The 11807-nt window shown below is 34.8% G+C and overlaps 3 protein-coding genes across 4 annotated transcripts in view; all 3 read left to right on the top strand.

The window, feature by feature from the left end:
• Nucleotides 1–1576: 1576 nt before the first annotated feature.
• On the top strand, nt 1577–6395 carry LOC123534564 (uncharacterized). Of its 2 annotated transcripts, XM_053537110.1 has the most exons (5): nt 1577–3460; nt 3699–3830; nt 4079–4447; nt 5906–6088; nt 6272–6395. In XM_053537110.1, the coding sequence occupies exons 1-5, from the start codon at nt 1713–1715 to the stop codon at nt 6345–6347; spliced, it is 2508 nt and encodes an 835-aa protein (XP_053393085.1). In that variant the 5' UTR covers nt 1577–1712; the 3' UTR covers nt 6348–6395. The 2 variants fall into 2 exon arrangements, with proteins under 2 accessions (XP_053393085.1, XP_053393093.1); XM_053537118.1 differs by lacking the exon at nt 4079–4447.
• Nucleotides 6396–7548: 1153 nt separating this feature from the next.
• LOC123534550 (uncharacterized) lies at nt 7549–11161 on the top strand. Its single transcript, XM_045316839.2, has 4 exons — nt 7549–7825; nt 8435–8558; nt 9215–9280; nt 10520–11161. Exons 3-4 carry the CDS (start codon nt 9231–9233, stop codon nt 10905–10907), a joined length of 438 nt encoding a protein of 145 aa, XP_045172774.2. The 5' UTR covers nt 7549–7825; nt 8435–8558; nt 9215–9230; the 3' UTR covers nt 10908–11161.
• The window catches only part of LOC123565537 (solute carrier family 22 member 7-like), a 46717-nt gene continuing 45856 nt past the window's right edge, over nt 10947–11807 (top strand). Inside the window, exon 1 of the mRNA XM_053552964.1 lies at nt 10947–11167. Within this exon, the coding sequence (XP_053408939.1) occupies nt 10947–11167 (221 nt within the window). The remainder of the gene's footprint in view (nt 11168–11807) is intronic.

Below are 11807 nucleotides of genomic sequence, written 5' to 3'. Positions count from 1 at the left end.
TATAAACCTCTGTTTCTGTGGTTATATTACAGAGACTGGAAATCAGCTTCCATCCTGCCGAGTTATCCGCAAGCCGGTCCCGAGCATAATATACATAGCCGGCCATCACCGACAGTAAAATACACGTAAGTACAAAGTACAAAGAGATTCTTTATTAGTTACAGGAAAGCGTTTTCTAATCTTATTAAAATGAAATTAATAGGTGTCCATAAGTGATAGTAATAATGCGTTATCTAGAAATATTTTAATCAAAGTTCTAAACTTAAATGTATTTGGACTATTAATATTTATCATGTCTATGTAATTATTTTCGTTTTCAAAATGTTTCCCAGACTATAAGCGCACACAGTGTATTGCCTAATTTATACCGTTGCCCGAATACTTTATTTTATGAAATGGTATAGTTTTTGAAAGTATATAATTATGTTGTTTTATATTTGTCACATCTGAAGGTGGGTATATTGAAAGTTAAACATAATCACCCATTTTTAAAACAGTAAACTTAGCTGAAAATTGAATGAAAACTACAAGCAGAAGTTAGATCGGTAATGGTTCAAGTTTAGGAAGTGCATTCCATGTTTTTTTTGTTTTTTTTATAATTTTTTTTATCTCAGTATTTTTTTTTTCGGATGCAGGCGCACATAAGCACATAATTCATTGCCTAGTTACATAAAACTGTAATTTAAGCAAGTGATTTGTACGCTAGTTTTTAAACAATTGCCACTAATTTATTTTACCTCCAGTGCATCGGATACAAGCAGCACTAGCATTAGTACAAGCAATCACAGCAGTTACAGCAGCGAAAACGGCGCCATTTGGGGTACCAGCAGCGATAAGTTTAAAAGTCCCAGAAAGTGCAGAAAAATATGCTGTATACCCATTCCAGTTCTAAACAAGCGGTCAAATCTGACTCCAGCTACAGCACATGTGCAACAAAGTCGCATTCCTGTTCCCAGGTCGATTGATCCACCAGTTGGTTTCATTAATACAATGAAACCGAGAAACGTGAATTTTCGGCAAGTAAGTATGAAATCTGCGCCCATTCGTGGAACAAGTAAAATCACAGTTCTAAGCGACAGGTCTGTAAAATCTCTTGCACAAATATCACAGAAAGTTCCAAGCCTGAAACACCTGGCAGAGCAAGCTGTAAAGGAAAACAGCCAAAAGCAGAATATTGATGTACCAAGAGCACAGAAAGCTCCAAGCCTGAAATACCTAGCAGAGCAAGCAGTAAAGGAGTCTACCCTAAAGCGGAATATTAATGTACCAATAGCACAGGAAATTCCAAGCCTGAAATACCTAGCAGAACAAGCTGTAAAGGAAAACGGCCTAAAGCAGAATATTAATGTACCAATAGCACAGAAAGTTCCAAGCCTGAAATACCTGGCAGAGCAAGCTGTAAAGGAAAACGGCCTAAAGCAGAATATTAATGTACCAAGAGCACAGAAAATTCCAAGCCTGAAACACCTGGCAGAACAGGCTGTAATGGAAATCGGCCTAAAGCAAAAAATTGATGTACCAAGAGCACAGAAAGTTCCAAGCCTAAAATACCTGGCAGAGCAAGCTGCAGAGGAAAACAGCCTAAAGCAGAATATTGATGTACCAATGGCAAAGAATGTTCCAAGCCTTATGTACCTGGCAGAGCAAGCAGAAAAGGAAAACAGCCTAAAGCAGAACTTAATGTACCAAGAGCACAGAAAGTTCCAAGCCTTATGTACCTGGCAGAGCAAGCTGTAGAGGAAAACAGCCTAAAGCAGAATATTGATGTACCAATGGCAAAGAATGTTCCAAGCCATATATACCTAGCAGAGCAAGCAGTAAAGGAAAACAGCTTAAAGCAGAACATAAATGTACCAAGAGCACAGAAAGTTCCAAGCCTTATGTACCTGGCAGAGCAAGCAGTAAAGGAAAACAGCCTAAAGCAGAACATTGATGTACCAAGAGCACAGAAAGTTCCAAGCCTGAAATACCTGGCAGAACAAGTTGTAGAGGAAATTGGCCTAAAGCAGAATATTGATATACCAAGTGCACAGAAAGTTCCAAGCCTGAAATACCTAGCAGAGCAAGCTGTAGAAGTAAACGGCTTAAAGCAGAATATTGATATACCAAGAGCACAGAAAGTTCCAAGCCTAAAATACCTGGCAGAGCAAGCTGTAAAGGAAAATGGCCTTAAGCAGAATATTGATGTACCAAGAACACAGGAAGTGCCAAGCCTGAAATACCTTGCAGAGCAAGCTGTAGAGAAAAACAACCTGAAACAAAATATTGATGTACCAAGAGCACAGAAAGTTCCAAGCCTAAAATACCTGGCAAAGCAAGCTGTAAAGGGAAACGGCTTTAAGCAGAATACTGATGTACCAAGAGCACAGAAAAGTCCAAGCCTGAAACACCTGGCAGAACAGGCTGTAGAGGAAAACGGTCTGAAACAAAATATCGATGTACCAAGAGCACAGAAAGTTCCAAGCCTAAAATACCTGGCAAAGCAAGCTGTAAAGGGAAACGGCTTTAAGCAGAATACTGATGTACCAAGAGCACAGAAAATTCCAAGCCTGAAATACCTGGCAGAAAAATCTCTAGAGGTAAACGGTCTAAAGCAGAATAATGATGTACCAAGAACACGGAAAGTTCCAAGCCTTAAATACCTAGCAGAGCAAGCTGTAGAAGAAAACGGCCTGAAACAAAATACTGATGTACCAAAAGCACAGAACGTTCCAAGCCTGAAATACCTTGCAGAAAAGGCTGCAGATGAATATCACCTAAAGCAGAATATTAATGCACCAAGAGCACAGAACGGGCCGAGTCTGAAACAAATGGCAGGACAGGCTTACCTTCTAAAGCAAAACATTGATGTACCAACTGGACGGATGGTTACAAACCTGAAATACATGACAGAGCAGGCCGTAGAGGAAAATGGCCTAAAGCAGAACATCGAGTTTAAAAGATCACAGGAAGTTCAATACATGAGAACCTTTACAGGAAAAGATATAGAAGAAATGGGCATAAAGCAGGACATCGAATCACCAAAAACACAGAATGTTCCAAGCCTGATGTTCTTGGCAGAAAAAGCTGCCAATGTAAACGTTCTTAAAGAGAATATTGAAGTAACAAGAATAAAGATAGCTGAAAGTCCCAATTTAGTTAATGAAAATGAGATTGCTGGAATAAACCTCCTCAATGATACCGGTGTACACAGAACATGTTTGGATAATCTTTTACAACACGCTCATTCTGAACACAATTTAGGGCGAGACAAGGTACATGACGGCGTCACAGCAAGATCTGCTCTTTGCAACAGCATGAGCAATATTCCTGCAGGCAGAACCTCTGAGTCAAAACGACAGACCTCATGTTGCTCTACTCGTAGGTCAAGGCCACCAACAAGAGCATCTGAAAGGTCAAGGGCGACAAATGATTGCGAAGGAACCAAGTTTGAATATGCTGACAAAACAGACGACAAGGGGTATGCCACATTTTTAAATTTTTATATATGTATAAGGGAAAATTAAAATGGCTAAATAACAATTAAAATAACGTCAGACGACATGTCGGCATAAAAATAAGCTTTTTTATTTTAGTGCATTCGTATATACTATGTTACGGCGCGAAATGTTATTTGTTAGTGTTCAAATACGCAAAAAGGATTCATCTGACCTACCCACCATGCATCTAGATAATTATTCTTTCCTTCGTTATTACAGTGACTGGAACTATTACTCTACTGAGAGAGCACAGAAGAAAGTCAAGGAAGCTCCCGATGTTGTCAATGGCAACAAGAAACAGCCTGGCGAGATTTTCACACGGGAAACTTACACAGGAGCACCTGATGCATGGTATAAATAATAAAAATAATAATAATAATAATAATAATAATAATAATAATAGTAATAATACAAGTCTTCTTTTTTAATAAATGCGTAAGTTAGGCATGGTAGATGTACTGCTTGATGGTTGCAACAAATATAATCTGAAAAACGGACTGCAGTCAAAATACTGAATTACATGGAAATGGATAGTTTTGAGTGGGATGTCCATATATAGCTACTTGTTTCTCTAAAGAAGTAAAAAATCTTATTTACAGGGAAAGGGATAGCTGTAATATGGATGAGTCCAACGAAATGCAAAGATACGAACCTGTTGACCTTGACAGGTATTTCAAGAATCACAAAGTGAAAGAGAAGTTTCCAACATTGAGTGAATTAGCTGAAATGGCAGTTAGAAAGTACCACTTGCTTGAAATATGTGAAAGAAGTTTCGAAAATCCTAAAATCAGTATGGTAAGAACCGGATCACCGGAAATGGAAACCGGTTACCCGGATGAATGTCGATATGCAAATGAGAGGTATACCGAAGTAGATCATCGTGCCAGTCAGCAGCAGAAACTATCAGAACCACCAGATGGCGCCAAAACTGAACCAAAGAGCAGGTCATCTTCTGCGTCATCAGTAAGGTAATTCATTGAAAAACACAGCTGAATGCATTGCGAACGCTAATTTTTCTGGATAAGGCGGTAATAAGTAACACAGTCCCCTTTTCTGTAGTGTGCTTCCAGATGATTGCTTTTTACCATTATTTATACTTAAAAAATGTCCAATGCCCAAGTTTCACTAAAATATTCTATAATTAGATATTTATGTGAAAGGTAGAACATTCTCGTCAAATGTATTTAATTTTACTGAATATATAATTTAACTTTGTATGTAGAGCTATATTAATAATTAAATGACATGTAATAACAGTCGATTGTTGAAAAACTTCCATTTTTGTGGTAGCTAGTTCACATCTATCTAAACAAGTATTTAACGTGTACTATTTTAAACCAAATACATAGTACTGTAAATGCATTAAGCTTGTTAGTTTTTTGTTTACATAAAGTATAATGTAGTGACTAGGGGTGGGCGATATACCGCGGTAGACCGGTTATTGCGATGTTTTTTCTGACGATACGATATTGCAATATGATTTTCGAATACCGGTTATTTTATAACATTAAGTAACACTAACGTAAACCAAGAAGATTCACAAAAAAAATCATTTTCTTGCCAGCACGATTCAACTTTGTTTTCATTTTTCTCCTTTCATTTCCGGTGCAGGTAGCAGACTGGTTTACAGCTATTTTACGGACCCAATTCCACATAATAAAACCAATAAGAAAATTTAGATAAATATAATTTCGTATTTGTCAGCGACTCATTAGTAATTTTTCTATCAACTAGAATTTATTATTCATACAACAGCTATACCACTTTCCTCGTTTATAATCGGTGAATTGAGCAACCTGTGTTATATGATTGTATCCGTAAACCGAATGTAGTGCCGCACAATAAACTAAATAATATTTTGACGCAGTCTACTTTCGCTTTTGAATATGCGGTAATCGGCGTCATAGCATGATAGCAACATGTCGGACTTCGAGATTGTTGAAAATAAAGGCAAAATCATCAACAGTTAATAGTATTTGTGTATGACAAATTGACAATACTCCCCATAGTCTAGTCAAAACTTTTTATTTTTTTGTTTACTGGTATTTTTATTTATTGAGAAGGTGGAGCAAACACTTGTTGATACTAGTCATTTTACTCATTTTTAATTGAATAAATTTGAAAAAAAAACAGTATGCTCCATCATGTTTTTGTTCATTAAATAACTGGTACAATATATCCCAGTATATTGCAATATCAACAAACAATATTGCAATATATCGCAATACCAATTTTCGTGGCAATACCCACCCCTAGTAGTGACTGTTTATATTTTCAAACATGAAATTTGGGTCAAGTATACCTTTAATTTTAACAACAGCAGCAGCTATAAAATGATGAAAAATTCTCATTTAGGTATATGTATATCACATCTAAGGATATTACTGTACCATAATAGACTATCAGTTTCTTTCTTTTATTTTCAGCACAAATCTTCCAATCTCGGTTGAAAAAGAAAAGGACAGTCGGAAAACTTCAGGGTCTCGTAGCCATAGAGAAGAGAAGACTATACTACCCTCAGGAAAATGCACGAAAACCACAGGGACTTGTGAACATGAACATAATGTTAAGGAGACACCAAGGTTGAAACCGAAGAAGAAAACAGAAAGGTTTGTAATATTCTATCTTGACAATATGGCAGTGTGTACTTTAGTTTATTAGATATCAAAATTTATTAAAAATACAATAGAATTATTAACTTGGAAAACTTATATTTATCTATAATGTTTCCAATACGGTTCTTAATGTAATATATCTTTAGTTTCATGAATTGTGTTTAATCTTTATTTTAGAGTATCTGACAAAGTTGACAACCAGAAATTACAGCGCTTGAAGCATGACCATGATAATATAAGTAACTTTAGTTGACACAGTTACTATAAAACTGTAATTTACTATTACTATACCAGATTTATATAGCGCCCTTTTCATGATTAACACGTTCAAAGACGTTAATAGCACGTCGCGTAAAAGGTTAGAAATATTGACCATGAATATATGAAGAAACGCATTGCAAGAATTTTCAAAACTTTTACATTATAGAATTTAAAGGAACGAGTTACAAGATTCCAATTAGATTGAAATATTAGTTTTCACTCACTCATTAATTGACCATACACACCTGCTATACAAGTGTGTATACTTTTACTTGGGTTCACAATTACAAACACCGCACCAACAAGCAGAAACCATACGAGATTAGAATATTTTTCTATAAATAGTAACAGTGACGTATTCAAGATGATAACCGCTATACATGAAGAGGACAAAGAGGCCGCGAAGATGCTAGAAGAATTAAAACTAATAACAAAACTGGAAGAAGAGCAGAAAAACAAAATTATGAAAAGCAAGTTGGAAGAAGCTCGACTGGTTGCAGAGATAGGTGATTTCAAAGATAAACTCGCAGATACAGTTGACAAGAAAGAGAAAGTAGACGCAAAGGTATGAATCTATTAAAACACAACACTCTATCTTACTGATCTCTTTTACGATAACATTACTCGGACATTTTACTGGATTGTTAAGTCTATGGATTGTTATTGTCATTTATTAAATTAAGACCTTGTACGTGTTGTTCTTTGTCTGATTTACCACAATTATCCGAGTGCCGAACGACGAACAGTGCTAAATCAGATGATAAACCACAAAAAGGTCGTGTTCATTTTAACATGCTTCTTCATCAAACGTTATGATAAAATTATACTGGGCTTCATTCGTGGACGTAGTAATGCATCGGACGTCATGTGATAATTTGACGTCATAAGTTACACGAACAATCCGCGCATACGCCTTTGTTTATCGCAGACTATATAACACTTGCTTTCCTGCATCGTTGGGATTGAAATTCGACCCATGACAGAATGTATTGTTAAGCGATAATAAGGCATCGTTGAAACAAACAAGAAATGAAAAATAGCAAAGCGTTTGATAAAAATATAGAAAATAAACAATTCACTCAAGCGTTTACCAAGAAAGTAACGCTAAATTCTTTAAATATAATATAGGATTAGATCTTGAAGATCTTGAAAGATATATATGAAAAGTATCATTTTCATGTTTTGTTCATAGCTTCTGGAGATATACAAAGAAGAACTGAAATCAGACACTGAATTTGAAGTTATAGAAAATTACTTGCACATGGAAAATATGGCAAAGACTTACCACGAGAAAAGGAATTTCGAGGAATGCAATATTGCATTTCTTGAACACGAGCTGAAGACGAAAATAGAAAAGCAGAACCTAACAATTTTGAAGAAAACAAAAGAGCCAAAAATAAAGCCAAGGATGACGGAAAATGTCCTACGTCTCCAAAAGGAAAAAAGTGATTCAGGCAATATTTAATAACAGTAAGGTTTCATCTTGCATAGTCCGTTTAATGCCAAGTTAATGCATAAAATGGGTGTGATGAAATGGTGCTAAGACTTAGTTAAAAAAAAGACACTTATTCAAACATGTTTATTTTCATTTAAGCACGGCAATATTGACGTCATGTCACATTGTTTGGAGCCGTACAGAAACCGGGAAAAAGTGCTACCATATTTTATCTACTTTTTTTTATACGAAACACATTTCAGAATCAAAATCATACAACAGAGCCTCGACTTTTATATTTTCTCCGACTCACTTAATAAATTTAAATTTATAAGACAGTAATCTAATATTCTCTATATATAAGGATCATTTGGAAGCAAAGACTGAAATTTTGTAAAGTACTAACAGACATGATTTGATTTGCCTTAGGAGGTAATGAAATGTGTTATACCTCTCACGCTCCATTGAACTGGAATTTTGATATACAGATACATTGAATATACTTATGATCCAAAGATACAAGATACAATTTTTAGTTAAAGTCGGTGTTAAATATAATATAGACAACATTAACTATGTTTAGCTATTGACTACTTCCATATCACGTGATAGCGACTTACGAAATGTATATTCTTCATTTGAAGGTCAGAAAGTAAGATAGGACAAAATACAAAAGGTAGACGAAAAAATTAAAAACGGTGGACAACTTAGCAAAGGCAAGCAAAAAGGAGCAATTTACTTTAAAGAACCGAAGAATAACAATTACAAGTAAGCAATTTTCGCCTTCATCCTAATAAGAAATATTGCAGCAGACAACATGATGAGCTTATCGATCGTATTTTGCAAAACAGACATTGGCATATGCATTTGTAATGCTAATTTCTGCACAATTATCCCAGATTTTGTTGCAAATTAAAATATGTGTTTTCAGTCGAACTGTGTATTTATGCGATATTGCAACAGACGGCGAGATGAACGTGGTGACCACATTTTGCATGTATGCTTCTGGCTTCAGGGAGTGAGGCCAGGAACGACTTATTTGTGAAACATATCGTTTCTAATATGTTGTTTTCATACAAAAAAATGAACCCTTCACCTTAATACTATCAGTATCAAATAAATGTACAAAAAATCTTATAACTCTTTCGCAGGCATACTCTGAAAGTGGTTAGAATTGCATTTTAAAACAAAACATTTCTGTCATCCATGACAGTATGGTAGAGAACAAAGTATTCTGGTAAATACAATAGGAAGTGTAAATCTAAAACTGACAAAATTGATAAAAAGTAATCTGAACACGTTTCCAATGAAAGCATGAAAAAAAAAAAAAAAAAAAAAAAAACTAATCAAAAGTAAAAGAAACATATTGTCTAAAAAAGGATGACATTGTGCCAGTATGTTAAAGATAAATTCTCTTGTTTCAGGCCGTTACTTCCGGGAATGGAGGAAATACAAAAACACCGCGTGGAAAGAGATAAAAAATATTCAAGGTACATTTTGTACATTTACTGATTGATTGATTGATTGATTGATTTATCTATATATTTATTTATTTATTCATTATTTATTTATGTACTAGGTTCATACTTTGATAACCTTCAGGGTATTATTATATTTTTACCGCCTTTCCTGCAACAACTCTTTTTTTTCTAAATGGAAGACACAACCATGAGTCAGTGAGGCATATTATGCGCCCCCTAAAGAGCTCCAAGAGTAAAATTAGGAACTTTGTTTTAAAATATCTAATGTACATTGTATTAGATTGTGATAAGGTATTTTCCACTGCACAAAACAGTTTTAAAATTCTAATTTTGACTTTACTGCATTTGTAAGCGGATTGTTAAAACATTCAGGATACCTTAGTAAGCAAAAAAGAAAGAGATTTCCATATAAAAAGATTGTAACTTTTCATTTTTTTCCAATTAAGGTTCATTGGCCAGACCACAGTTTACAAAGGAAACTATCTTATTTTGCTGCCCCCCCCCCCACCAGCCCCAAGATATTATGATAGACATATTAAACATTTAAGAAGATTCTACTTTAACCTAGAATCACATGAAACTTTAGCCTGAATCTTATACGGTAAAACTGCAGTTCACAATAAATACCTGTTACGGATTTGCAGGTTCAGACTATAGTTTGCAATTCGACAGAAGTCAATGGCACAAATTGAATGTCATACAATTGTCCGTATCAGGACCATTACTTTGCAATAATGTTCCGGAGACAGTAAGGCCATATCTTTATATCAGAATATGACCTTATTATCATTTTACATTTTGTGTATCTATATATTTAACACTTTTTTCAGGTACTCCGGGGGTTGCAAATAATGTAAAATGTTTATATTTTTACATAAATGTCAACTTTATAACTTATCGCGTGAAAGTAGATGGTCTATAGACATTGGTCTTTGTATCAAATATGATCAAATCTACCCATAGAAAGTAAAACACGAAGCCATGTGATTTTTATATTGTAATTTTATAGCTTTTATACCACATTATAATATAAACATCAGCCTATGAAGTACAAACTTATGCCACGTCTTTGCTAAATATTTATACGAACTACAAATGGTAATCCTAAATTTCTATTTAATCTAAACCTTTCTGTAGATTTATTGCACTATTGTGGCGTGGGTATCACTACTTTGTAAAGTTTCATAGTATCTAACTGTCATACAAAATGTTATATTTTCATTGTCTGATAAACCTTCACAATTTTAGGCGTGTAGAGAAGAAACCTGATGATACAGATATGCTCGCCAAGAATACTGCCACTCCTTACAGCAAAACACTTTCAATGAACAAAAATAAAATAAATGCGGCGATCACAACGGCAAACCAGCAGGCAAAAAGACAGTTTGTTTCTAAAAGGAATGAAGATCTTAAAAGCAAACAAGCCGACTCACATAAAGTTAACAGAAACACAAACACAAGAATAGAAGCATCTGAAAGGAAAAAAGGCGGTTCAGTGTTTTCGGGAAATAAGAATATAAAAGTAGATACAGCTAGTGCTGGACAAGGGCAGTTAAAAAGGCAGGGTAGAAATAATAAACATAAAACAGAAAGTACAGTGACTGGAAACACAATGAAACCGGTTGATACAAAATAAGGTGTAGTGAAAAACAATGACCACGACACTTCTGCAATAATGGTACACACAGAGGTAGATAAAAGTGACAACAACCGAAAGAACTTGCACAATGGTATATTGAAACGAAAAATGATTGAGCCAAACAAACTGCGCCAACAAGTTGTGCAAACAAAGGCTAAACCTGGATACACAAGCACACGGCTGCCGCCATTGAAAACCCGTAAATTACCGGAAGTTAAAGAGCCAAAGTCATCTGAAACTCTAGATGATAAACGAAGGTAAGAAAACACGGGGCGTATATTTGATATATGCACGTATATATCTGTTGACAAAATTTATACCGTTGAAATATTTGTTTATATAAATTAAAACATTTTATATAAATATTCATAATTCTCCTATTAAAGATGCTTGATTGTGGATATGTAAGTTTGATATTGGGTTATTTAACATTCAAATGAAATACTTACTGTTGAGCGTATTTGTATCTAGGATATACAGTAAACTTCAATTTGCGGACGCGGTCGAATGTTGTTGCTTTAATCACTACTTTCAAGATATACTTGGGATAAATAGAGGAGGAATTAACGTTTAAATCATATTTTGCTTTCAGAGTGCCGCTCCCAAAGGTGTCCATGCAAAATACAAAGAGCATCAAAGACAGACACGCGAAAGGAATTACAGCTGTTTCAAAGTCTGATTTCGTTTTTTGTTAAATAATAAAATACATGTATATTAAATCATGGAACAAGTTGTTAAATCTTTTTAATAAGATTACATTCCGCTTGAAATGACATCAGGGGTAAGCGGGACTTTTAACTTTGAGCCACATTTTTTTATCAAAGTTTCTTACGATTAATCAAACCATACTTGATAAATAATCTTGACAATAGCACAAGATGGCTAATTCAGTGAATG

The sequence above is a fragment of the Mercenaria mercenaria genome, chromosome 1 (genome assembly GCF_021730395.1).
Source record: "Mercenaria mercenaria strain notata chromosome 1, MADL_Memer_1, whole genome shotgun sequence".
Taxonomy (NCBI): domain Eukaryota; kingdom Metazoa; phylum Mollusca; class Bivalvia; order Venerida; family Veneridae; genus Mercenaria; species Mercenaria mercenaria.
This window is presented reverse-complemented; position numbering and strand designations above follow the sequence as displayed.